The sequence below is a fragment of the Sardina pilchardus genome, chromosome 16, assembly GCF_963854185.1.
Source record: "Sardina pilchardus chromosome 16, fSarPil1.1, whole genome shotgun sequence".
Taxonomy (NCBI): Eukaryota; Metazoa; Chordata; class Actinopteri; order Clupeiformes; family Clupeidae; genus Sardina; species Sardina pilchardus.
Genome location: NC_085009.1, coordinates 18,419,849 through 18,447,150, shown reverse-complemented (window position 1 = coordinate 18,447,150; position 27,302 = coordinate 18,419,849). Strand labels below are relative to the sequence as shown.

General features: G+C 38.9%; 1 protein-coding gene across 1 annotated transcript; it reads right to left on the bottom strand.

The window, feature by feature from the left end:
- Positions 1–21,712: 21,712 nt before the first annotated feature.
- Positions 21,713–23,045, bottom strand: LOC134059575 (uncharacterized). The gene is made up of 2 exons (XM_062516020.1): positions 22,990–23,045; positions 21,713–22,561 (listed from the first exon to the last, which is right to left on the bottom strand). The coding sequence occupies exon 2, from the start codon at positions 22,541–22,543 to the stop codon at positions 21,713–21,715; it is 831 nt and encodes a 276-aa protein (XP_062372004.1). The 5' UTR covers positions 22,544–22,561; positions 22,990–23,045.
- Positions 23,046–27,302: the final 4,257 nt, after the last annotated feature.

Here is a 27,302-nt window from a genome sequence, read left to right as displayed (position 1 = left end):
TAAATACAGCTCTGAAAAACAAATTTTAATATGACCGTTAACTTAATGAAAAGTGAAACAATATTCCCACAGCAATTTAGAAGAAATGAAGTAGCAGCAGCAGTACTTGTTATTATTCTGAAGCTCATGCATAAAACACTAAATAAAGACAGCCGTTGCACTGTATATCTTAGAAAACAAATGATCAAGAATAAACAGGTGTCTCTACACAAAATACAAGTTGTTCCCTGTTTGTCTACATGACATTCATGACACAATAAATTATGAGAAATACCATCAATCTGTGTTCATCTTTGCATTCAAATTAGGGCTGAATGATATATTGCATTTGCGATGATATCGCGATTTGATCAAGTGCAATTTTCTAACCGGCAGCAAAGGCAGCGATTACACTCTGGTCATGTGATTATGATAACAGTCCTAAAGCATTGAAGAAATTGGCATTTAAGCTAAAGAAACAGCAAGAAAAATCTACAATAGCTACTATTAAGGACAAACATTTTATATACTGTACCGGGTACAATAGGGGAAAATCAAAAATAGCTGCATGTCTCAAGGATTTCTACCAAAATCTGTACACATCAGAAGGAGAAGTAAATGTAAAGGAAATTAAAAACTTTTTGGAACCCTTAAATCTCCCCCTAGTAACTGATGAGCATAATAAAGGCCTAATATACCCGATAGCTGAGATGGACATTTTAGAAGTCATTGGTAAAAGTAAAATGGGAAATAGTCCAGCAAGTGATGGTTTCACTCTAATGACTTACAAATAATTTTGGAATCTACACTGTGTTCCAAATTATTTTTTGGATTTAAGTGTCATAAACATTTACATTTTTGTTTTTCAATTAAACTCATGGATGTTATTGTGTATCAGGGCTCTTTAGATCATTGAAATCAATCTCAGACACCTGTGATAATTAGTTTGCCAGGTAAGCCCAATCAAAGGAAAAGTACTTAAAAATGATGTTCCACATTATTAAGCATGCCACAGGTTTCGAGCAATATGGGAAAGAAAAAAATATCCATCTGCTGCTGAAAAGCATGAAATTGTGCACTACCTCGGACAAGATATGAACTCATTGGCTATTTCCTGAAAACATATGCTTGATAATGGTACTTTGAAGAAATCTGTTGCTGATTCATAGCACAGGCAGATTCGTGCAGACAAAAGGCATAAAAAGGAAGATTTCTGCCAGACAAATTCATAGGATTAAGAGAGCAACTGCTAAAAGTGCCGTTGCAAAGCAGCAAACAGGTAATTGAAGTCTCTGGTGCCTCTGGAGTCCCACGAACCTCAAGTGGTGTAGGATCCTCAAGAAGTTTGCAAGTGTACATAAACCTACTATCGGCCACTCCTAAACAATGCTCACAAGCAGAAACAGTTGCAGTGGGCTCAGGAATACATGACAACTAATTTTCAAACAGTTTTGAGTGCCGTGCAACGTAATGGATGTTTGATGAATGGCCACCATATCCCAACAAGACTGAGACATCAGCAAGGAGGTGGCGGAGTCATGTTTTGGGCTGAAATCATGGGGAGAGAGCTGGTAGGTCCCTTTAGGGTCCCTGATGGTGTGAAAATGAGAGTAGAGTTTCTGACTGACCACTTTCTTCCGTGGTGCAAAAAGAAGAACTGTGCCTTCCGTAGAAAAAAATCATTTGTATGCATGACAAATGCTGCAAAGAATACATCTGGGTCATTGGCTGCCATGGGCAGGAAAAGGAGAGAATATCATGGTGTGGCCCCCATCTTCCCCTGACCTCAACCCTATTGAGAACCTTTGGAGCATCATCAAGCAAGAGATCTATGAGGGTGGGAGGCAGTTCACATCCAAGCAGCAGCTCTAGGAGGCTATTCTGACAGCTCTGAGAGGCTATTCTGCAAAGACATTACAGCATAAACTCTCCAAGTCACAAGTTCAATGGATGCATGAATTGTGAAAGTAATATCAATGAAGGGGTCCTATGATAACATGGAACTTGCCCTGTTAAGATGTTTTTGACTGAAATAACTTTTTTATATAAATAACTAATTTATATCACCTCTGCAATTGTCTTGTCAAAAAAATGGTTATTCAATAGTACAATAATGAAAACTTACAAGATGAAAGAATACTGAAGATTGGGTAGCTTTTATTCCATGGTTCGCGAAGCATGCTCTCGTGACATTTTCTCTGACTGAACTTTTACTACTACACACACACTGTTTCACTGGTGTAGTCACCCAAAATAGAGGACAACTGGACACCTTCTCTCCAAAGTTAAGAACAGTTGGGCCTATAGATCTCCCCTACGACACCCCATGCCATTTGTCTCTCTATACATAGCCCTGCTGTGACAGTCATCAGTTTTACCACAGAAAGCCAGACTCACAGTCTCCTGTATTCAACCACATAAGGAAAATATACTACATAATTCCCCCCTTTGAGTACACCAGTACTCAGACAACTGCAAAAACTTGTATCCTTACTTTACTCTTCCCTTCATTAGTACTAATGCAGTTGTTGAGAACAAGTGGGTCCATATTTATATTTAACCACAACTTAACTCTATTTTACCACAGATAATTCAACTATCAATTTCAATATCACACTTTAAAACACTTCAAACCTACTGAACTCCTTATCAGAACTGCAACAGTTACATAATGGGTTTTTTTTTCAAATCAAACACACCCTTATTCCAACCCCACACATAATATCAGATACATACTACACAATGCTGCAATTCAACAAATTACCAATTTTAGTTCTTGACAACCTATACAATGTCCAATAATGCCCAACATGGCATGTGTTTCTCAATCTGTAAATGAAAAAATGTTAAGGTCTGAAAAAGATATGAAGACAGAACATTTGCACAGAAACATTTTACAGGCCTTGGTTTTTGAGGAGGACTCATTGATGATATGGAGGTATAAGGTTCGAACAAATGTGACGGTGCAGCAACAACCTTATCTGGTTTGATATGTATAATTAGTAAAAATACAGGAGGAAACCATATTTTTTCACGGTAAATTTAAAAAAAAAATAACTTTTTGTTGTATCTTTTATTTTTTTTTACACAGCTTTATCTGTTTTACACAACTAAAGAAATTACACTTGAGGAAACGCATCATTGATATGAATCAGCCCTCTGCGGCGGCACACTGGCGAGAAGCCGTACAGGTGCCCACAGTGTGGCAAAGCCTTCCGGCTCCGCAGAGGGCTGGACAAGCACGCCAACGCCCACGCCACGCCCATGCCAGACTCGGGCCGTGCTAGTGTGGACACGTAGCTACTGCTATGCCTTGACATAGCAATAACAGTGCGTCATAGTGATTCCACCATAACCAATTAGGTCATTTTACTGGTCAGTGCGTTAGTGCTGGCTATGTGATTTATTGCTACTTTATCACGTATCACATCACGTTTAGACCATTCACTGAACAAGTTTGTTTTATGTTTTACAATTGTGCAACAAAGAGTGCTCAGTTTATCAAAGAGGAAGTGGTGTTTTCGTATGGATGAGTGAGTAGAGGTGCAAATATTGCACTCATTCATGGCTGTTGAATGCCACTGGACCTTTAATGTTAAATCCTAAGTAGCCCGTGTTCACCTTTTATTTTTGTCTGAAGCAAAAACTAGTTGGATATTTCATGTGGTTTGTAGTAGTTGGTTGGTTGTTAGTATGATGCTTGTTTTTGTCATTGTTTAAATACATTCAGTCTTACTTTATAATTAGTTTATTCATGCCTTGAATTGAATAGCTTGAGGTTTATTTTGGAACTAAGGAATTAAGGATAAATAAATGATTATTTATTTTATTTATTTTGTTTATCAGAATCATTATGTTCATGCAATGCAGTATTTGGTACACAATAATGAGTATTGATTCAAAGTATTGATTTTATTGTTACAACATAACACATTGCAGTATTTCTACATTTCAAACAAATTCAAAATGATTCACATGAAGGCTGCAGTATATACAAAATAATGATATTACACTTACTGCAAGATATTTACAGGTCTCTGCAATAAATAAAGGTAGTTGCAGGCAATCTATCCACATAAAAGAATAATCATCATCCCCACTTCAGCTGTATTCATAGGGTATCAGCCCAAAATCTAAAGTGCAGGCTTGGACTATGTCCATGCCATTTTAAACTACTGTGTAAAGGGGGAATTGCTTCTTCACTCCATTTGATGCACTAGTGCAAATGTTGCACTGATTCGTATTTGATGTTAAAGGCCACTGGACCTTTAATGTTAAATCCTAAGTAGAAGGATATGGCACCATTTCTTAGGACTTGTTCCTTGTTGTGAGGCTCTACCTCAATCACTGTATCTTCAAGAAAAGCCAAAACTGTGGGTCTCGCAATTGTGCCTTGGATTCGCGTCAGACATTCCTCTATGTCCCTTTGATCAGGAGCTGCTCTCCCTTCCGCTCCATTTGGAACATTGCGTGCTCCTTTCTCTATCTCCGAAGGCTGAAGTAGTAGTTCACTCAGTGTTTGCCAACCTTTTTCAGACTTCATGTAGAGGGGCACCAGGTAGCGAGAGCGGAAGTATTTCTCATACATGTTTGTGTATGCCTGTCTCATCCTCATGACCACATCACTGAGGTTTTGGCCCACATGGAGCAAGAGAAGATGGTACAGCTCTGGACTGTGGTCGGTCTTCTGTCTCCACAAAAAACGTTGTAAATCCGTCAGAGTTGTAATCTCTGTCTCCATCTCCTCTCTGTTCTCAAACTTCATCTTCAAAACTTTAGGTGGTGTCTCCACATATTTCTCAAAACATTTGTCAGCATATTCTCTAATAAAAGGTGGGTCGTCCCTCTTGGGATCAGGCTTGGTGTAGGTGAGGTGTTTTTCAAAAAACTCGAACCTCGCACTGACCTCTGCCTTAAAGTTCCTCATGATATTTTGGATTCTACGTGATGGTGGAACGTCCCTTCCTTCACGAATCTTTGTGTGAGTCGAGACATGTTGATCCCTCACAAAACCTTGCAGAGCAACCTGTAAATATCCCAACTTTCCCAGAAAGTTAAAAGTAGGAGAAATGTTCACTGTACCATCATTCACTTCATTGCCTTCCTCTTTCTCAGCAGCCATTTCTTCCTCCTGAAAAGCCTTGATAGCCAAAGAAGCTAATTCCAATGCCTTAGATGGGGAATATTGACTTTTCATGTAGTGAAGCAAGTGATGTTTGTGAACTTGTCCTAGAGTATCCATAATGAAAGAATTATTGGGGTGTCTTCTGATTGCTTCTCTTGCCCAATTCTCAGCATTGATGTAGTCTTTCTCAATGATCGGCAAACGTTTATCGACCATAAGGTAGTAGCAACGTGCGAGAGCTTGTGGAAAGGTTGGCCGGTCTTCAAAGATCTTAGAAGCCTCCTTCAGCAGTTTTGTGCACATTATCTTCCCCTCTCCTTCCCGGATGTGCTGGATCAGTGTTGAAAATTTGTCTTTATTCCCATCTCTATCTTCTCGCATGGTGAGCATGGTCTTTGTTGTCTGCATCAGACTTGGTGACTCTATCTCTGCACAAAAATTCTGTAGAAACAGATTGGTGATTTCACCCATGCTTAGTCCATGATCCCTAAATAACTGAACACATTTTTCGGCGATCATTGGATGAGCTACACGCACATATTTTGTGTTTGTCTCAAAATTGGTGTATACGATTAAGAGATCCGAGAATTGACCCATCAGCTCCTCAAATGATGGTCGCCTGTGAATGCTGTGACTTTTTTGAAGGAACTCCTTGCACTGATCAAGAAGAAAGTCAGAGCCAGGTGCATAAGTATTGACCAAGGCGAGGATTGCAAAGAGTTGATCTTTGCGAGGCCTACCTTTTCTTTTGGGGGGCACTATGACATTGCACACACCTGCTGTATATTCTGCTGAGGGGATATCGCCGTAGATAATATTAAAACCATGGAACTTGTGTTCATTGTAATGTTTCTTCATGAGTCTGCTGTGATGTTGATCAAATCTCTCCTTTTCCCCTCTCTCCATGTTAAGTTTTGCATACAAGAGCACTGAATTATTCAGATCACAATTGGTAAAGTCAGTTTTTCGGACACATTTCAAAATGATGATGGGCAGGCTGTTGTCGATTTCATTCAACTCATCAAAAAGTGCCTTCTTTAGAGTTTTTGATAAATTCTCTTTCAGCATGTCGGCATTATCAAGCAACAGCAGTGCAGGCTTTCTTCTCTTTTGTTTATTATTTTGCTTGGTGACCAGGTTTACAACATCTCTGGCAATGACGTTTGCGTCAGGTACTATCTCAGTTGCTAGTTTTGTACACCAGAATTCTTTCTGCAGGTCCCATAGAACCTGCATTGCCAAGGTAGATCCTCCACTCCCTGGCTGATGCAGCAGGTTAACCATGGTGACAGTCCTTCTGTTCTGAGAAGTCCTGATAAGACTCTTAATCTCTTCATAGCCATCTCTTTTTACAAATGGCATTTCATTCTTCTCTGCTAAGTAGAAGTTCACCCACTGAGGTGGGGCACCCTTGTAGAAGTTGGCCTGAATGTGATGTATTTTCTCCTGATCAATGACCGTACCCTCAAACTTATTTGGATGAATGACATCTAGACTGGACAATTCTACTATGATGGTATTTGCCATGTGGTCTCCTGTAGATTGATTTGGTTTGAATTTGAGTTACTGTAGACTGAACTGACTTTCTTTGGAGTAAGCTTCAACAGTGTTCTGCTTGTTGACTTGCAGGATAGTAGATTTGCAGGATAACTGAATATGAAGGGAGCTGAAAATATAAAGAAAAAAAGCAGCACTGAGTTAACTGCCTATATATCAGAAGCCATTTGCAAATTTAGGTATAGATACAAAATTAATTCAATGAATGGGAATGGGAACTTTGGAAATAATACAATAATACTGAAAGTGGCACAATATCCCTAAGGCAGTTTAAAATAAATTAGCAGCAGCAACAGCAGTGATATTGATATGACACTCCTGGATAACTGTCAAGTAAAGCTGGCTGTTGTGCATATTTTAGTAAGCACAATATTAACCCCTTTTCTTACATAATCATGTAGATTAGGATCTAAAAGAAAATGATTGGTGGACAGCATATACTTCTATGCAAATTGGAATGCTAGACATTCATTGTTTCTTTAGAATTAAACTGCAGTTGTCTGTTCACAGTACATGGAGCCACAGGTTTAGTCATTCATATCATAGTTTACAATTTAGATTTACAATCTTGATAGACACTTCTGTATGAGAGTAGCTTTATTGTTTGACTAGGAACAATTTAAGATTAACTACAGTATATACTGTATGTTACTAGATAAACACTCCAATAACGCTTCATTGGTAAAATGACAAAACATTACAGGCATTCAGGCAGGAAAACTGGATGATAAACCTGCAGCACACTTCCTGCCATGCATTGCCAAAGACTCTGCTAGGAGTCACTGCTAAGATTTCAGATATGTCACTTCAGTAATACAGTAGTTTGATCAGGAAAAATTTATCTACAAATGTGTACACTCAGTTTTTCATTGAAATTCAATTTAAAGGCTGTTCCGGTTCCGGTGACATGGCGGCAGTTTGAATGGCTGGCCCTCTGAACCTCCTCTAAACTCAAATATTATCTAATGATTTAAAAAGTAATCCACGAAATATACATCATGATCTTCGAGTGCTAATGAACCTTCGTTCAGGTACGTTTTTGGAATTAAAAATACGGGATAAGGAAGACAAACGAATGAATGAAGACGCTGGCAGCATGGCAAAGATAGCTGAGATCAAACAAATGTTTGCGGAACTGAAAGACTCTTTGAGTAAAGAATTCCAAGAACTAAAAGATGACCTTAAACAATTTCGAAATGACACTGAGCGGGATATAAAAGCAATTATGGAACAAACAACTGCTCTGCGCCAGAAGGTGGAAGAAACGACACTTCGCGTGGACCACCTGGAGTCTAGGGTGAGTGACATAGACGACGCGGACATTTCCACGCATAGAACAACACAAGAGGTGAAGTCGCGAGTGGATGCACTTATCGAGATGGTGGATTACTTGGAAAACAAATCCAGACAAAACAATCTGTGTATATACAATATTCCCGAAAAAACCGAAGGTGATAACATGACTGCTTTCCTTGGACAGTGGATAGGAGATATTCTTGGAGTGTCGGGGGAGCTCGGCATTGTACGAGCACACCGCATTTCTAAGGAGCGACAAGATTTTGAAAGACCAATAATTGTCTCCTTTTTCAACTCAGACACAAAAGCACGGGTGCTGCACGCGGCGTGGAACAAGAAAGAAGTGGTTTATGAAGACAAGCGGATTTATTTCGACCATGATTTCTCATCTGCAGTGAGAAAACAGAGATCTTTATACAAACCCATAAGACAACAACTAAAAGAGCAAAATATCAAGACGCACATACTGGCCCCGGCAAAACTGAAAGTCTTCAAGGAAGATGGGACTACTATAACTTTTTCGAATCCAACAGTGGCTGCAAAAGAACTGGAGCAGGAAGGCCTGTACAAAACGGAGAGCAGGAAAGCCACTAATCGATCCTGAAGTAGGCCTAGGCCTGCGAGCCAACAAGACTTCAAGTAGCCCTGCGAGCTAACGAGACTTTAAGGGAAGTAGCCAAACTTATATTTTTCGGTTGACACGAGAACGCTCTTGGAACTCTTGTGGAGAAGACGTTTTGAAGAGGGAAGGAATGGGACTGTGAAGGGGGAAAAGAAAAAGAAAAGAAAATCATGTACCCTAAAAAAAAAAAAAAAAAAAAAAAAACGATGTTGAAATATGTTGAGTTGAACTGTAGTTCTCTCTTTCTCTCTCTTTCTCTTTCTGTATCTGTCTGTCTCTCTCTCTCTCTCTCTCTCTATCTCCCCCCCCTTGTGTGTGTGTGTGTGTGTGTGTGTGTGTGTATATCTGTGTTTGAGAGACTGAACTGTGATGTCTGTGTGAGAATGGAAGGTGACTGGGGTAGTCGGTAGAGTGTATGGAAGTATGAATGAAGTATGAATGGAGGAAAGGTAGGAATCATGTGTGTGTGAGAATGGAAGGTGATTTGACTGAGTGTATGGAAGTATGAAGGTAGGAACAGGAGTGGATGGCTAGGTGAGTGAGGTGTGTGTGATTGTGTATGTGTGTCTGTCTGTTTTTATTTTATTTTTTTATTTATTTCTTTTCTTTTTTGTTGTGTGAATGAGTGTATATGTGAGTTATGGGTAGGTGGTTATGTGAATGTGTGCATAATTTGGGTGGGGTTTTGTCTGGTTTATGTATGACATGTATAGGTGGGAAGAGACTAGGGGGAGGGGGAGGGGAGATTAGGCAGGATGGAGTGGGAGTGAAGGGAGGATGATGGGGTAATTGATTGGACTACATACTGTATATATATATACTTTTTTTTTTCTTCTCCCTGTGTCTGTAATGTTTAAAGTTTTACTTAAACATATGAAGAAAATAATCTGATTTGAGATATACAAATTTCTAAGTTCAAGGGGGGATTTGGTTGAGAAATTAAAATTGAAATACTTTCGCCTGTGTCAGATGTATAGCCTTTTTTTGTTTCCCTCTACCTCTAGTTAATCGAAAAAATAAAAAATAAAGCTAAGAAATATAAAGCCTTTTTTTGTTTGGAAGTTGGGTATGGAAATAGCATAAAGTAAGCGGGGAGGAGGGCACAGAACATAAGCTGCCACAAATAGGGGATGTATAGGCCATGCTCAAAAAAGTTGGCTGACTCCCTGATCACAAAGATGTGTCTAACAACAGTCACCATGAGATACCACTTTGGTCTGGGGTGGTACAGATGGAACCAAATTTATATGTGTGTGTATTGTCTTTTTTCCCTTTTCCTTTTTATTTTACCCTGTTTTTTTGTGTTTTGTTTAATGGTTTCACATACACTACATATTCATCTAGGCTCATACACATACACTCATGCACACATACATATACATATTCAAGTGAATGAACATGTAACTGCCCTTATCACGCGGCTTGAGTACATCAGCTGGATGCTATCAGATGAAATAGTAAGGATGCTCGAACCTGGGAATTGTCAGCAGCCTCATGGGTGAGTTAAAAGTAATATCTTTGAATGTCAACGGAATAAATAATGTTATAAAGAGAAAAAAGATTCTGTTAGAGATGGAGAAGGAAAAAGCAGACATAATCTATTTGCAGGAAACTCATTTGGATAAAGTAGAGCATGAAAAATTAAAGAAAATAACAAAGAGACAGGTATACTATAGTACGCTAAATTCCAAACAAAGAGGAGTAGTTATACTTATTAAACCACATTTAAACTTTGAATTAGAAGTATGCCATACAGATAAAGAAGGAAGGTACGTATTAGCAGTTGGAAAAATAGAAGGAGCAGAATTTTCATTTCTGAATGTTTATAATCCACCTGATACAGACCTGGAATTCATGGTACACTTGATTGATTTATTAACTACAAAGACAAAGGGAGTGGTAATTATGGCGGGGGACTTAAATTTGGTGATGAATTCAAAACTTGACTCCTCCAGCACTAAGGCACATAGAGCAGAGAAACATGCTAAATTGTTGAGGAAAGCATGCTCTGAGTTGGGATTAGTAGATATATGGAGACAACTTAATCCAGATAAAAAGGAATATACATGCTTCTCTGGAAGACATTCAATTTACAGCAGATTAGATTACTTTTTTATTTATAAACAAAATGTAACTTTAGTTAAATCATGCAATATTAGCTCAATAAACATCTCAGACCATGCAGCGATTTCCCTTACAATATTATTACAAACTAGTAAAGGAAGGAGTTTATGGAGATTAAATAACTCGCTTTTGCAGGAATCACATTTTATAGAAATGATTAAAAAAGTACTGGAGGATTATGTTGAATTAAATGATACTGAAGATATAGATTCAATTACATTATGGGAAGGCGCAAAAGTGGTTTTGAGGGGCCACATTATTTCATACTCTGCAGCTAAGATGAAAGCAAGAAGAGTAGAACAGAAACAGTTAATTGAGGATATAAAAATAATGGAGAGTAGACATAGTAAAACAAATAGCAATGAAGACAAGGAGCAACTAAAAGAAAAAAGGATACAATTAGATAGAATACGTACGTTAGAGATAGAAAAGTTAATTGCATTCACAAAGCAAGAAAGCTATGATGGGGGGCCAAAGTCACTAAAAATACTGGCTTATAAACTAAAGAAACAAATGAAGAAAGCACATATTACAAATTTAAAAACAGATCAAGGGACAATAATAATTGATAAGGACCAGATTGCAGAAACATTTGCCAGCTATTACGAAAAATTATATAGGGCGGATGTAAACGCAGATCGTGATCAAATTCACACATACCTAAGAGACATGGATTTACCAAAAATGACACAAATAAATAATGAGAAGTTGATAAAACCAATAACTGCACAAGAGGTACAGATTCAAATACAGGGGTTGAAGGATGGGAAATCTCCAGGCGACGATGGCTTTACAAATGAATTCTATAAAGTTCTTAAAGATCAAATAACCCCGCTACTGGTTAGAGCATATAGGCATGCATTGGACAAAGGCAAGTGGGCCCAAACATGGTCATCATCAATTGTAACATTACTACATAAAGAAGGGAAAGATCCTACAAAATGTGAATCATACAGACCTATATCACTTCTCAACACAGATCACAAGATAATTTCATCAATCTTGGCAAATAGGCTAAAAGAAAATATTACAGAAATAATTACACCAGATCAGTGCGGCTTCATTCCAGGAAGGATCTTGGCGGATAATATTAGACGAACTCTGAATATGATTGATTATGCACAAAGAGAGAATAAACAGCTATTATTATTGACATTGGATGCTGAAAAAGCTTTTGATTTGGTCAGCTGGCCTTTTATGTTTGAAACAATTCAAAGGTTTGGTATAGATGATATATTTTGTAAATGGATTGAAACTCTTTATAGTAACCCGGTGTCTGTAGTAAAAACAAATGGCACCATATCAAGGAAATTTAAGATTCAAAAAGGCACTCGACAAGGAGACCCACTCTCGCCACTTCTATTTGCTGTGTATATTGAAGTGCTGGCAATAGCTATAAGAAAAAACATGAATATTAAAGGGATGAAGATGGGAAAGGAAATACACAAAATAGCTCTTTATGCAGATGACATAATTCTATACTTAACTTCGCCTGAAACCTCAATGCAACATCTATTAGAGGAGATTAAAAAATATAGCTTAATATCTGGTTATAAAATAAATGAAAATAAATGTGAAGCATTAAGTATTAGAACACAGATTAATTATCCTGTTAAACAACAGTACACTTTTAAATGGGATACAGAGAGTATTAGATACCTAGGTATCTCCATTAGTAAAGATCTAAATAACTTGTACAAAGATAACTATGGCAAGCTGGAACAGAAAATAAGGCAGGATTTAAATAGATGGAAATTAATACCAGACGGTACGTATAGCAGAGTGGAAACAATTAAAATGATGCTACTCCCTCAACTTCTTTTCTTATTCCAAGCGTTACCTCTCCAATTACCAGAGACATTCTTTAAATCGTGGAACAAAATCCTCGCTAATTTTATCTGGAACAATAGAAAACACAGAGTCAAATTTAAATTACTTACTCAACCTAAGAATGAAGGAGGCCTAGGCCTTCCCAACATTCAAAATTATTATTATGCAACACAAATTCAAATAATTATGAGGTGGATGAAAGGAGACATGGAGAAAAAGTGGATCAATATAGAAAATGATATAACAAGAGGATCAATAGGAACATTACCATTTTTAAAGAAAGAGAGACAAAAACAATATCTACACCCCTTTTGCATAGGTAATACAGTTATGAATTGGAGACAACTGTGCAAAAAACTTAAAATGTCGAGCGATAGTATACTTCTCAGAGAAATGATGCACGATCCAGACTTTATACCAGGAAGAAGTGACAAGATTCTACAATGCTGGGCTGGTAAGGGATTAGTTACTTTTTCACAATTTCTCGATACAAATACAATAAGAGTATTCAGTGATATGGCAGATATGTATAACTTGGAGCAAAAACACTTTTTCAAATATTTACAGATAAGAAGTTATATAAAGGAAAATCTAAAAGAAGAAAACACTAGAAATGAACTAGTACAATATTTGATAGAAAATCGAGATAAAGGTAAGATAAAACTTTCAAACATATACAAAATAGTGCAAAACCTAACAATGATAAAAAGCGATGCAAAAGAGAAATGGGAAAATGAGTTATCCATAAATATCACTGAGACAGCCTGGAGAGACTCTATGAAGGACAGCTTTAAAAGCACACATTCAAAACACTGGAGAGAATTCGCTTGGAAAATAAATCAGAGACTTTTCTTAACTCCAAACATAAGTGGGAAAATGTCCCCTACAGGCTCTGGTTGCTGGAGAGGATGTGGAGAGGTAAAGGCTAACCACGCACATACAGTGCCTATAGAAAGTTATCATACCCTTTTGAAATAGTTACCTTTTTTGTCTTACAGCCTGAAATCAAAACCCATTTTAAAAAAAATCTTTTCCAGTTTTATTTACAAATGTAGCTGTACAACATCAAAATAATGAAAAAAAACTCAACAATTCTGAAAATTAATAAAAAATGAAAAACTAGAATAACAGGGTTGGAAAAGTCATCATACCCCTGACTTAATACTTTGTAAAGCTTCCTTTTGCTTTCATTACAGCCATCAATCTGTTTGGATATGTCTGTATTATAGCTTTGCACACCTAGATAGGGGAATATTTGCCGAATTTTCCGTACAGAAATGTTACAATTTAGTCAAATTCTGTAGGGAATGGCGATGGACTGCTCTCTTCAAGTCAATCCACATATTTTCTATAGGATTTAAGTCAGGGCTCTGACTTTGCCACTCAAGGATATTCACCATCCTATCCTTAAGCCACTGCTTTGTTCTTTTGGCAGTATGTTTAAGATTATTGTCGTGTTGGAAGGCGAATGACCTCCCCATCCTCAGCTGTTTAGGAGAGGGACGCAGGTTTTCCTCAAGAATTTTGGTGTACTTGGCAGCATCCATTTTCCCTTCTATCCTGACCAATTGCCCAGTCCCCGCTGAAGAGAAACATCCCCAAAACATAATGTTGCCCCCACCATGCTTCAAAGTAGGTATGGTGTGTTTTGGGTGTGTTTGGGTATGTATACTGTGTTTGGTTAGCGCCTGGAGCTCAGTCCAAAAACTTCAATCTTAGTCTCCAAAAAGTTCGATCTTAGTCTCATCTGACCATATAAGCTTTTTCCACATGGTAGCAGAATATTCCAGATGTGTTTTTGCACTGAACTCCAAGCGCAATGTTTGGCGAAAACCAACACAGTACACCTCCCAAAACACACCATACCTAGTGTGAAGCATGGTGGGGGCAACATTATGTTGTGGGGATGTTTCTTTTCAGCAGGAACTGGGCAATTGGTCAGGATAGAAGGGAAAATGGATGCTGCCAAGTACACCCACATTCTTAAGGAAAACCTGCGTCCCTCTCCTAGACAGCTGAGGATGGGGAGGTCATTCGCCTTCCAACACGACAATAATCTTAAACATACTGCCAAAAGAACAAAGCAGTGGCTTAAGGATAGGATGGTGAATATCCTTGAGTGGCAAAGTCAGAGCCCTGACTTAAATCCTATAGAAAATCTGTGGATTGACTTGAAGAGAGCAGTCTATCGCCATTCCCTACAGAATGTGACTAAATTTTAACATTTCTGTACGGAAAATTGGGCAAATATTCCCCTATCTAGGTGTGCAAAGCTATAATACAGACATATCCAAACAGATTGATGGCTGTAATGAAAGCAAAAGGAAGCTTTACAAAGTATTAAGTCAGGGGTATGATGACTTTTCCAACCTTGTTATTCTAGTTTTTCATTTTTTATAAATTTTCAGAACTGTTTACTTTTTTTTCATTATTTTGATGTTGTACAGCTAAATTTGTTAATAAAACTGGAAAAGATTTTTTTTTAAATGGGTTTTGATTTCAGGCTGTAAGACAAAAAAAGTAACTATTTCAAAAGGGTATGATGACTTTCTATAGGCACTGTATATTTTTAACCTGTCCAATAATAAAAATGTTCTGGCTAGAGGTAGAGAAAGCTACTAAACATATACTGGATATTAAAGAACATCTCACTTTGGAAAACTGGTTGGGTATTAATATTCAGGATAAGATAAACGCAAAAGAGCAAAAGGTTTTTAATATATTGCGCCTAACTGCACTGAAGCAGATAACAAGGTTATGGAAGCAACCTAAAACACCTGAACTAATTTTGTGGTATAAAACGATAAAAGAACTATTTGAAATGGAGAGGCTTATATCTGTTACAAATGGCAAAATGGAAAAGTGGAATACAGACTATCTGAGATATGTAGATAAGGTAACAAGGTGCTCTGACAGCATGGTATAGGGAATATAAATTACACCACATATAACATTTCGCAGCACATACACAAACACTCATACATAACCCCCCCCCCCCCCCCCCCCCCCTGTCCCCTTTCCCGTGTGTAATGTCCTTCAGTGTATGTGAGTGATGTCCTATGTTATGTTACTGTATGTCTACGTGTGTTATAGTTTGTATGATGTTTAACCCTTGGTTTTCAATGGTTCCTATACATGTGGCATGTTTCTGTATGTTTAGCCCCTGGGCAATGCATGTTTGAAAAAATTTAAATAAAAAAAAAAAAAAAAAAAAAAAAACCTTTCCAGCCGCCGCCTGCTCCATCGCCTCCTCCTCCTCCCGCCCGGAATGCCATACACTGAAGTCCCACAAAGGCAACCATAGCGCTTCTTTGTTGTAAAAATGCTTGGATGTAAACAGATGTAATTCTTTTATTTGGTTGTTTTTTTTTCACTTTGCTGTTACCCTCCTCATATTGTATTATGTACATGGAAAGTGCCTATCATTATTAAAAGTACACATCGCACCCGGAAAAAAAAAAAAAAAAAAAAAAAAAGAAATTCAATTTAAATGAAAGAATGTGTTTAAACGGATTAACCAAACAAGTACAAACAGATCAAGAACAAGATCACCTTACCTGTGTTATTATTCGGTGCACTGACTAAATGGTGCACTCACTCGCCCTTATATGAAGGTGTTATGGAACAAACACGCCATAACCAAATCTTGTTCATCTGGTCTGGGTGGTTTAAACTCATGGGCATAATACATTTACATAATAATCAAATCTCAAAGTTTGGAGGGGGTCAAAATATGGGCGTCACAGGCTGATGACTGATGTCAGCTGATATTCTCTGATACTACCTCTTTTGAATACCATAAGCAGATATGCATCTACACAAATGTTGTTAATAGCCTATGCCATCTTCCCAGTTACAGGGTGACATTGAGTAGGTTCTTCAGCACAGATTTCTTGATTCTTCAGCACAGATTTCCTAAATAAAATCATTTTTTCTCAAACACACAATTCAGAGTGTCTGTAAACAAGTTTGAGTGCCAGAATGTCAGAATGGTTACAGTGGTTGCAAGACCTCAATCAAAGCAGAGAAATGCACATGTAGTGTGATGACAAATTCATTGTGTGATGTGTGCAAGTGGGATTGCCTTTCAACGCCCAAGCATCATATTTTTAGAAACCTCTATAATCCTCTAAAGGTGTGGTTATTTGTTGATGATTGTGTCCGATGCTGAACGAATCAAATCAAACCAATCAAATCTTTTCACATATGACAGCTACTGAAGTTATCTAATCTAATGATTGTACTGTAGGCCACATTTCAAAATGCTAACTTGCCCTCTTTGTGGTAACCCATGTGATTATTGCTGATAGTTCATGCAACTCAGGATATTCATATGGTGAACAATTTTGTGTTTGGATCCAGTTGGTCCCTGTATATGTAGTCGATGCAGAGTATATCTGGAAGATGATGCTGTCTTACTTTTATTTATGTTAGAATGTAGTGCCAATTTCAGAAAGAAAGTTACGTTTCCATTTCCATGAACTGAAGACATGTGGCTGTATATCATCAGCATGGCAGGTTTCCCGTAAATGAAAACCATTCCACACAAAGGTGTGGATGGATGCATGACCTCAATCGAGCTTGAGCACGCCTAGAGTGAAGAAGTTAAGGCCTGCAGGATGCAGGTGTGTTCAGCTGATGTACTGTACTCCAATACCACACCTTTAGCATATCTAATTCAGATACACATCTGCTATAGCTAAAATCTCCCCAGGTACTGTGTGATGTTGATTAGGTTATGTCTGTATAGATCATAACAGTGCTTGTTTTGTGCAATCCATACCGGACATTGTTGTAGAAGAGCAGGCTACATAGTGAAATAATATTGTTTTTAAGATATCAAACATAACTCTTCACACATGTCATTCCATTATTGTTTCGGGGCTACTCTGCCCAGTCCAAAAGAGGTGTTTCAATTTACTAAAAACTTTGAAAATATGTGATGTAAATAATAAAAAAAAAAAATTATGTTTCTTCAGCACTGCAGAACACATTTTGAAATGTCAACAAAAGTTTTGAGTGTGAAGTTGGAGTGGTTGCAAGATTTCAATCAAATGTACACATGTAATGTGTTCATGGCACATTACTCACTGTGTGATGATCGCAAGGTTGGCCTTTCAAAAGCCAAGCATCGTATTTTTAGAAACCTCTATAATCCTGTAAAGGTGTTGTTTTTTTGTTGGTGATTGTGCCTAATACTGAAAGAATGTTAAGTTTTAATTTCCATCCAATGGTGGAAATGTGTGGTTGTGTATCATCAGCATAGCAGATTTCTAATAAATGAGAACTTTTGCTATATTTTATGTACTTCATCTTACAGTTTATTTTGAGTGCGAAGTTGGAATGGTTGCAAGATTTCAATCAAATGTACACATGTAATGTGTTCATGGCACATTACTCACTGTGTGATGATTGCAAGGTTGGCCTTTCAAAGCCCGGGCATCTTTTTTTTAGACTAATAGAATCCTCTGAAGGTTTTGGTTGTTTGTTGGTGATTGTGCCCATTGCTGAACGAATGTTAAGTTTGCTTTTCCATCCAATGGTGGAAAGGTGTGGCTGTGTATCATCAGAACTGCTGGTTTCCCGTAAATGAAAACTATTTCAGACAAAAGTCGGGATGGTTGCGTAATATGCATTGGATGCACGACATGACAAATGACAGTTATTCATTATGTGATGTGTGCAAGTAGGTTGGCCTTTCAAAAGCCAAGCATCATATTTTTAGAAACCTCTATAATCCTCTAAAGGTGTGGTTATTTGTTGGTGATTGTGCCCGATGCTGAAAGAATGTTAAGTTTTAATTTCCATCCAATGGTGGAAATGTGTGGTTGTTTATCATCAGCATAGCAGATTAGAACTTTGGCTATATTTTATGTACTTCATCTTACAGTTTATTGTGTACATACTTAAACACACAACATTTTGGAATGTCAGCATACATGCTTTGTCCCCTGGTTTGCGTGATTCCAGTGATTGATTCCAGTAACTGACTTCAATCACATTTTTTCACACATGGTAGATATCTGTGGAAAGAATGGTGCATGACTGAGCATTCCTTTTTTTAGAACATCTGTCAGTTCAATCACATCAAGGTACCTAATATTTTATTTACAAGTGTGGTTCAAAAATAATTTTAAGTTTACATTCCCATCCAACTGTATGTCTTCAGCACTGCAGGTTTCCAGTAAATTAAAACCGTTTCAGGACAAGCTCAATGCAAGTCTGACTGCCTAATTAATTAGCTAATTGTGCACACCTGGTAAAGGTGTGTGGGGGTATTTAAGCAGTTGTTCTCACATATGATTTTGGCACTTTTTTTGTTGCTGGCACCTTTGGGTTATCACTCTTCCACTTGCAGCTTCTCTTTCTATCTTTGAACATCATACTAACTTTTGTAAATTCACTCCCACATGAACGCTTGCATACAGTACACACTTCTACTTTACCCTAGACATCTTATGATAATGATTATTTATCACTTTCTCTGTGGTCCCAATCTCCCTCTTTATGGTGCGACTTAGAGCGAGTGGTCATATTCTGTAAATGAAAACAATTTCAGACAAATTTTGTGCATGGTTGCATAATTTAATATGCACTGGAAGCATCACCTCAATCAAGATTGAACACGCCTAATGTGAAGGAGTTGTTGCCTGCATGATGATTGTAGGTCGCTTCAGCTGATGAACTCTGATACTGTCCTCTTTTGAATACCTGAAGCTGATATGCATGTACTATAATGTTGTTAATAATCTATTATCTTCCCAGTTACTGGGTGATGCTGAGTATAGGTTATGCCCGTATGGATACGAGTGTTTTTTGTGCAATACATACAGGACATTGTTTTAAGAGGAATGAATTGTGAGCTCATATGGTTACAAGATACCGGATCTTTCCACACAACATTCCATTATTGTTTGGGGCCCACTGTGCCCATGTAAACTTCGGACATGTGTTATTTCAAAAAGTTGTGTCTTGGAATGTCACCAAACAGGTTTTGAGTGCCAAGTCGGAATGGTTGCAATAATAGATACCTCAATCAGACTTGCACATGTGGTGTGACAGGTGATGACAAAGTGGCAGGTTAGTTGGCACAGGTGAGTTGGCCTTTCAAAGCCCAAGCGTCATATTTTTTAGAAAGTCTTACCCAACAGAATCCTCAAGCAGTATGGTCATCTGTTGGTGATCAACATAGCAGATTTCTCTTAGATTAACTTTTGCTTTCGTTTAGGTAGTTCACTGACAGTTTGTTGTAAACACTCAAAACGCACATTTTGGAATGTCAGCAAACAAGTTTGAACCCAGAGTTTGGGTGTGTGTGTGAAATCTGTACCTTGATTAATCTGTCACACATGGAATCTAATCCCTGCATGACACATGTAAATGGGTTTGGCATTTTAAAGCCTAGCACCATTTTTGTTAACCTGACTCTCGCCAGATCCTTATAGTTCGCTGAGCTTCACACAATGATCTGGGACTTCGCGATAGGAGATGTATTTCTGAAGGCGGGACCTTTTAAAAACATCCTTGCTTGTGATTTGATAAACCACTTGTCAGTTATCTTGAATGACGTGCTAGGCTACTTCAAGCTCTTGCCAAACCCGGTCGGAAGAGGAGTGAAAGCATCCTTGCCACCAATAAATGCCTTCAAAACCATTCTCTGTTCCATCTTTTTAAGAATGAATACTCGATAGATTCAACAAAACGGTTGAAATAGCAGAATCAATGTCAGCACAAGACTCCTCGCTGCGTGCCGCCATTGTTGTTTGAATCAGACAGTCACTTCGGCGCTACGTCACATCTATGAAATCCCCTCTGGCGCTCCTGATTGGTTCATTATTTTTTGCTCCCTGGAAGGAGTTTGCATTGCCCTCGAGCCCAGACCCTTGTGTGGAGCTCAGCGAAACGCCTCTGGTGGAGCATGGCGGAGCTACAAGGGTCTGGCGAGAGTCAGGCTACATTTTTGTAGCAACTCGTGATTATTGCTGTGATATGCAACAAAGACGCCAAAACCTGTACAATAAACAGTATTTAGTTTGGAGATTTTTCTAGGCAGTAATACGTACACATGTGGGCAACACATTAGTTCAGGGAGCACATGTTTGTATTGCTATGTAAGATGGTTGCATGGTTTTGTGGTTTGTAAAAAGTATGCTATTCTTCAGTCTTCATCCTGTAAAAGACTTGACCAGGCAGTACAATTTATTAGGCACTGTCTTACACCATGCCATCATGAATGACTAACTATTGTGTGCCTCCCTTTCTTTAGAATTACAACATACAAGAGTGCATCCCTTCACCATGTGGTACCTCAGGAACTAAATTAACCAATAATAAACCATTTATAAAATGCTAATATTTTATGGACTGAAATGGGCCCAAGTAGTCTGTATGGTCCCCCAGGCTTGTGAATCTCAATATACTGTCCGGTAGCCATTTAAAAGATTATCCTTATACATGCTCTCACTCTCTCTCTCTCTCTCAAATGGAATAGTTACTGTAAACTGAAACTTAAGGTTTCCTGGTCTAAGTTTCACTTCTGTTTTTGTAAAGAGGCAGGTGTTGGGTTGAGAAACTGCTTTGTGTTTCACAATATATTTCACTTTTAAGTGACAGGGCAGATGGTCCTGTAACAGACAGAAGATACATTTATTGTTAACAATTCTTTAAATCTCAACTCGAAAACACTGTCATTTTAAAGGATGTGTATACAAGCAAGGACATACTCCAATGAAATCTGTACTATTAATGTATTCATTTGAGAAGCAATTCAGATGGACCTTCTGGTCAAGTAAATGGCCCTTTGCATAAAGCTTAAGGTGCTGTGTCCACCAAACGCGTTTTTTGCGCCGACGGCGACAATTTTCAATGTAAAGTCTATGTAGCTCAGCGCTCACAGCGCTGAGCGCCCTCGGCGAAAAAAAACGCCGGCGCCGACCGTTTTTTGTCGCAGCGCTCAGAGCGCTCAAAGTTGAAATCTGTTCAACTTTTAGAACAGCGCCGGGCTCGTCAATGGCACTTCTCCTTATAAACCGTCTCTGGTTTTGGTAACTTAGCAACAATAAACTCTTATCGAAGCGCCGAGAGGAGGAGGTTGTGGGCGCTCTGGCTGTAAAAAACGCGTTTGGTGGACACAGCACCTAATACACCTCGAAACCTTAATTGTAGCCGTACACTGATCTTTACCGTTGCCTATCCAGTGGAAGTTCCCTGACAACCAGCACACACAAAAGAGGGTCAGTGAGGAGCCTCAGGCAAACCGCTGGATAGACCACTGTCAAGGCTGTCAGTATGCCATTGCCATGTCTCTCAAAGGAAGCCGGTGGCATTGATACCTGAGTAAACACAAATGCAAGAAACGGACCATACAGCGCGAGAAAGCTAAGAGTGGCGACAACCAGCACGGTGCGATCATTGTCCTGGGCAGTCTCTGAGGAGTGCGGAGAGGAGGGGGTTGGTGTAGAGGCTAGCTTGCATGTGATGCCCAGTATTATCACTCCCAGCAACAGCCATGTGAGGGTGACGGCAGCCGTCTGGGCAAACGGGTGAACAAACACACACAGCAGGAGAAATACGCCCTCGAGGAGACAGAAGAGGATGGAGAAGGGTCGCCAGAACCTAAGGGAAGTGACCGGCAGGTACGTCCGGGTCATGACTCCCTCTAGCGCCACCATCTGGTGGAGGTGCAGACCACAGTACTTCACACAGAAGAAGAGCAGGTAGACGGAACCGCTGCGTGTGACGCCCGGCACCAGTAGGTACGCCACCATGGCGGGGCTCAGGACCATCTCCAGGAGGTCGGTCAGGAGGAGCGCAATGACCAAAGCCGACCCTCGACCCCCGTTGCGTCTGTGGCGGCGTAGAACGGCCAGTGCCCAACCCACAAGTGGCAGACCCACACACAGACCGGTTATCAGGAAGATGGACTGTCTTATTTGGTGGACATCCCATGCCGTTGCATTGGTTTTGGCAGGAGCTCCAGTGGAGATGTTATGACTGTGGCTATGCTCCATGATACCCTGATGTTTTCACTGCCGTTATACAAAGAAAATAAATTTATAGGGGTATCATTTCTTCTTCAGAAAAACTTACTTCATTTTTTCACAAATGTCAAGGATAGTAGCAAGTACGCTTTGATTGATTCTGTCAAGTATGTTGTACATTTACTTAGTTTTATTTTGTGCAAATTCTTACAAAGATGTTTTAAAGTCAATTCTACAAATCATTTGTTTCAGTGTATTGCTGATGTTAAGTCTCATCATAGTGATCTATGAGTAAGTAAGTCAGCAAAATGTATTTATAAAGCACATTTAAACATAACTTTCATTGACCAAAGTGTTGTGCAAAATAAAACATAAAATGAAAATAAGTGGACAAATAGATATAGTAAAATCTAAATGTAAAAAAATGTGCTTGACCTGATAAGGATTTCACTCCAAGATCATAGAAGTGTTCTTACCTGTGCAAGACGATTCAGCTATAGTACTGTTGCACTTGAGTTTACTGAACAGAATGTAATAACGTACTATTCACAGACACATCTATTTCTGTGGTTCTGGTGTGTTTTGGACTTCCTCATATTCCACCTGCCACTCTCGATCCTATTGTAGACTATAAATGAAACTAGTGATGGTAACAGACAGAAGATGTACATTTGAAATAAACAATTGATTGTAAACACATTTCTAAGCCACACTGAATGTTCAGCAGGCAAACTGCTCAACACACCATAGGGGTCCTTTGTGGGCAATACACAGTGTCTGTGGCAGGCATGCAAATTCATGGACTGTTTTCCATCCTTCCATCAGGGAAACATACATGTAGGCAGCAGCAGGCTCAGAAACGGTTGTTACCACAGCACCAGCGTGTGTGTGTGTGTGTGTGTGTGTGTGTGTGTGTGTGTGTGTGTGTGTGTGTGTGTGTGTGTGTGTGTGTGTGTGTGTGCGCGCACACAGCACGTACAGAGAAGAGTAGGCCTACAGTACATCTGTATGTGTGTTTGAATGCATTTGTTGCTGTGTGTGTTCATATGACATCAGCATACTGATGTCTTGCTCCTTGGTAGTTTGCCACCCTGTGTCTACTCTACAAGCTGATATTGCTGTAATATTTACTTTGCCATTAGGGGGAGTAACGGTAGTATGAATAAAGTCTACTTTGTTTTGCCATATGAGGCTGAGCTGAAAATTACCAAAATGATGGACTCAACAACAACAAAAATGTATATGGATTGAATTACACTTGAAAATGATTGTTTCCTATTTGAATATCACTTACTGAAACAACTAAATGAATTCCCCACATATGCTCCATCATAGTTTATTGTCTTTTAGAGACCACTCAGATCATTACAGTACCTACGGTACGTAAAAGCCTGACAGCTTAGCAGTAGCAGATATGAAGTTAGAATCTTGGCTACCTCCAAACAACATCTTGTGTCTATCCAGAGGGATCTATGGTCCAGAAAGTTAACCCATGACATCAGAAATCGAAACTCCTAATCTTATGCAGTGTCTGAAATTAAAGCATACGGCCTGATACTGGCTTGTTAAAGTCAGCCAATGATGATTCAAATGATACATTGTTAATATGTATGTACTTGCAGTGGTAAAATAAGAAGTCGATACACTCTAAATCCTGTGATCTCAGTTAGGTGGACTATGCCATGTGGTGTCTGATTTTTAAGTCATTCAGAACATTTTGATGAGGGTGGAAGTTGTTGCCCAATGTTTATTACAATACCAGTGGTATTAAATGGTTCCTAGAGTGTTGGTGGGTGAACATATTGTGCATGTGGATAATACAGAATACAATGTGATTTTTAAATGTTAAAAGTTGCAAGTGGTGAATGAACTCTTTTGAGAGATGGAAAAACTGGAATAACAGGTGAATAAACTCTATCACTGTAATTTCAGAGATGGATAAACTGTGTTTACTGGCCCTCCACTTCATCCCTGCTTGCTACAGTTTGTCATCATGAGAAACAAACACTGGATCTTGCAAGAGGTTGTAAACAATTTTCAATTGGCACTGACATTAGCAGATACTGATAGTGTAAAAGTGTAGAAATCTCTCGGGTGTACTCTGTTGTACTCTAAAGCCACCAGGGAGGCACAGTGTGAGATGGGGTGGGACTCTGGCCAGATGTCAACTAAGCTATGGAGTCTAATGGAAGCCTGAGGAGATGAACACAGAGCAGCTGTGTGGGGCTGTGTTCCCGAGGTGGTGCTCTCCAAGGTGCTGAAACTAGAAGCCCTGGTTTGACCCATACGTCTGACAATATGTAAGTGTTTGAGAGACAGGGAATGATGAGACACACATACAGTTGGTCTGTTTGCTTGTGTAGGTAATAAGCATAATGTAATATACTGTTGCATGTATCTCCAGGACAAACATAGAATGTATAAGACTGAAAAACTTTAAAAAAATAAAAAATAAAAAAAAAAATTAAAAAACACAGGTCAATGCAAAAGACAACAGCATCATCAGACTGGGTGGTCAATCAGAGGCTAGTTTATTTTCTATCACAGGCAACAAGTTTGTAGAAACTCTCAAGAGATGACAAATAGCATACAAGTGTTTTTTGTTTTTTGTCTTTCGTTTACAAAGAACACTTAATAACAGCAACGTCAGTCATTAGGTACATGCCACTGGCGAAGATGATAAATACAGAGTGGCCATGACGAGCCCTCTCTAGCCCGACCTAGAAGCCCCAGCCTGCAGACGCACGTACCAGTGGAGGAGGAGGAGCAGTAGGGGGTTTAGCACCGGTAAACGTGGGACTGAGTGCTAGCACACTGGCACGTCTGGCTGTAGGCGACTGTGACTCGTCTGCTCTGACCGCCACTGGTACGTTCATCTTAGGTCCGCGACAAAAAACGTCCACCGACCATTCGGCGGGGCTTCAGGTTTCGCAAACCAGGTGTGTGTGTGTGCGCGCACGCATGCATGTGCGTGCGTGCACTTTGTCTGTCTGTCTGAAATTCACTCTCGTCTCATGATATAGCTAAGAAATGAGAGAAGGCAAGTGACGTTTGTGTCAACACAATATCTAAAGTAATCAAGGTGTGTTCTAGTTATATGATAATTGTGAAACTATTATGAAACTCATGTATATATAAGTATGTGTTCAAGGAATACTGTAAGGTTTTCACTTGAGGTTAGGTGAACTATGTGACCTGTGTAGATATAAGTGGATTATGAAAGGTAAACTGGCTTGTTAGCTATAACTTGACCATGAAGAATGATTTTCAAGTTCCTCCATAACACAATGGATTGTCTTATGAGATCTAATCCCACTATGATTTTGAATGCAAAATGAAAACCAGTCCTCAACTATTTCTGTTAACAGTCTCATAACGAGATTTCTGTGTGTAGGTATATGGTTGAATGAATTGTACATTCGCTGTGTTGTAGAATGCATTGTGCTGTTGTACATGCAAACAAATGTCCTTGAGAACTCAAGTTAAATGTGTCAAATTGGCATTTCATAAATTAACATGCAGAGATCTGAGTGATCTAAGTGCAAAATAAGTGGTTCAGTTCAGGTGAGCGCTGGGCTGTCTAACGGAAACGAAAACACCAAAGAGAAGCATCCTCCTTGAGGTTTATGTTACTGTTGTGTAACAAGATATTTGTGTGACATCAAAGTAAAAGGACAGAGATTTTCCTGACTTGCTGCTTGAGGCAAGAAAGTAAAATCTTTGACCTTGTGATTTCATAATGTGTTGGGAAGTGAATGTTAAAGTTATGAAATGGATACATTTACTTTGCAGTAATGTTTGTACTGTAGTTGTAATGCAAGTCAATATCCCTGTACATTTCTTTTACATTTAAATAAATCAATAGTAAAAACAAAACACTGTAAAGTTGTAAACAACATTTTCCTAAAGACAAATCAGATAATAAATATGTTCATCGTTACAATAACATAATTTATCACATTTTTGTAACCAGGACAGTGAATCTGATTTATGGATGGATAAAGTTACACCAGCATGTAAAACCTATTACAAAATACAAAATACCCCTGTAAGAAATGTATCAAAATAAACTACAACTTACTGATGTAAAAATGCATTGAATTGAAAGACAGTATTTTGTATTTTGAAATTCTGTTCTACTGGAGGAAAATTAAACCGAATCAACTGAAAACAAGAACACACCCAGACTGACATAAAATCACTAGTGTACAAAAAAGTTATACGACACATCAGAGCTAATTGGTATTTAACAGTGTTTTTACAATTATTTTACAGGTTCAGAGGAAATGTTACATTTTATTATGTTGTGCCCTTTTACAGATGCCAATATCTGGTATTTTCTTTTAAGATGGTGCCGTAAGGCCAAGAAAATGAGTAGAGCTAGAAGGCTACCCCATCCCTCCTGACAAAAACTGGTACCTTTTTTTTCTCTTTCAAAGCCTTTGTTTCACTGTACAATTTCGTTTCATTTCAATTGCAATTGACAAATTGATTGTAGGGTCCCTTCTGAATGGCTTGGTTGCCGGGCAACACAGGAGGCCACAGACATGCATGTGCCTTCTCAGATGTTGACGAGGCCCCGAGAAAATAAGGCGCGAAGTCCGTTGAGTTTGAGTCGAGCGAAACATCTGTGCAACGCTTCATCGCGGTTTAGGTGTGTAACTACTTTTTTTTTTTTCGGGCGGGGCGGTGTGGGGAGCAGGGGGGCATCTTAGCGTGGACTTCCTTCCTTCCACAGCACTCATCCAAGACACTCACAGGTAAGGATGGGGGGTGGGGGGGGGTTGGG

Coding starts and splice junctions, on each gene's coding strand:
- LOC134059575 (XM_062516020.1), bottom strand. CDS start 22,543: ATGGAGCATAGCCACAGTCATAACATCTCCACTGGAGCTCCTGCCAAA.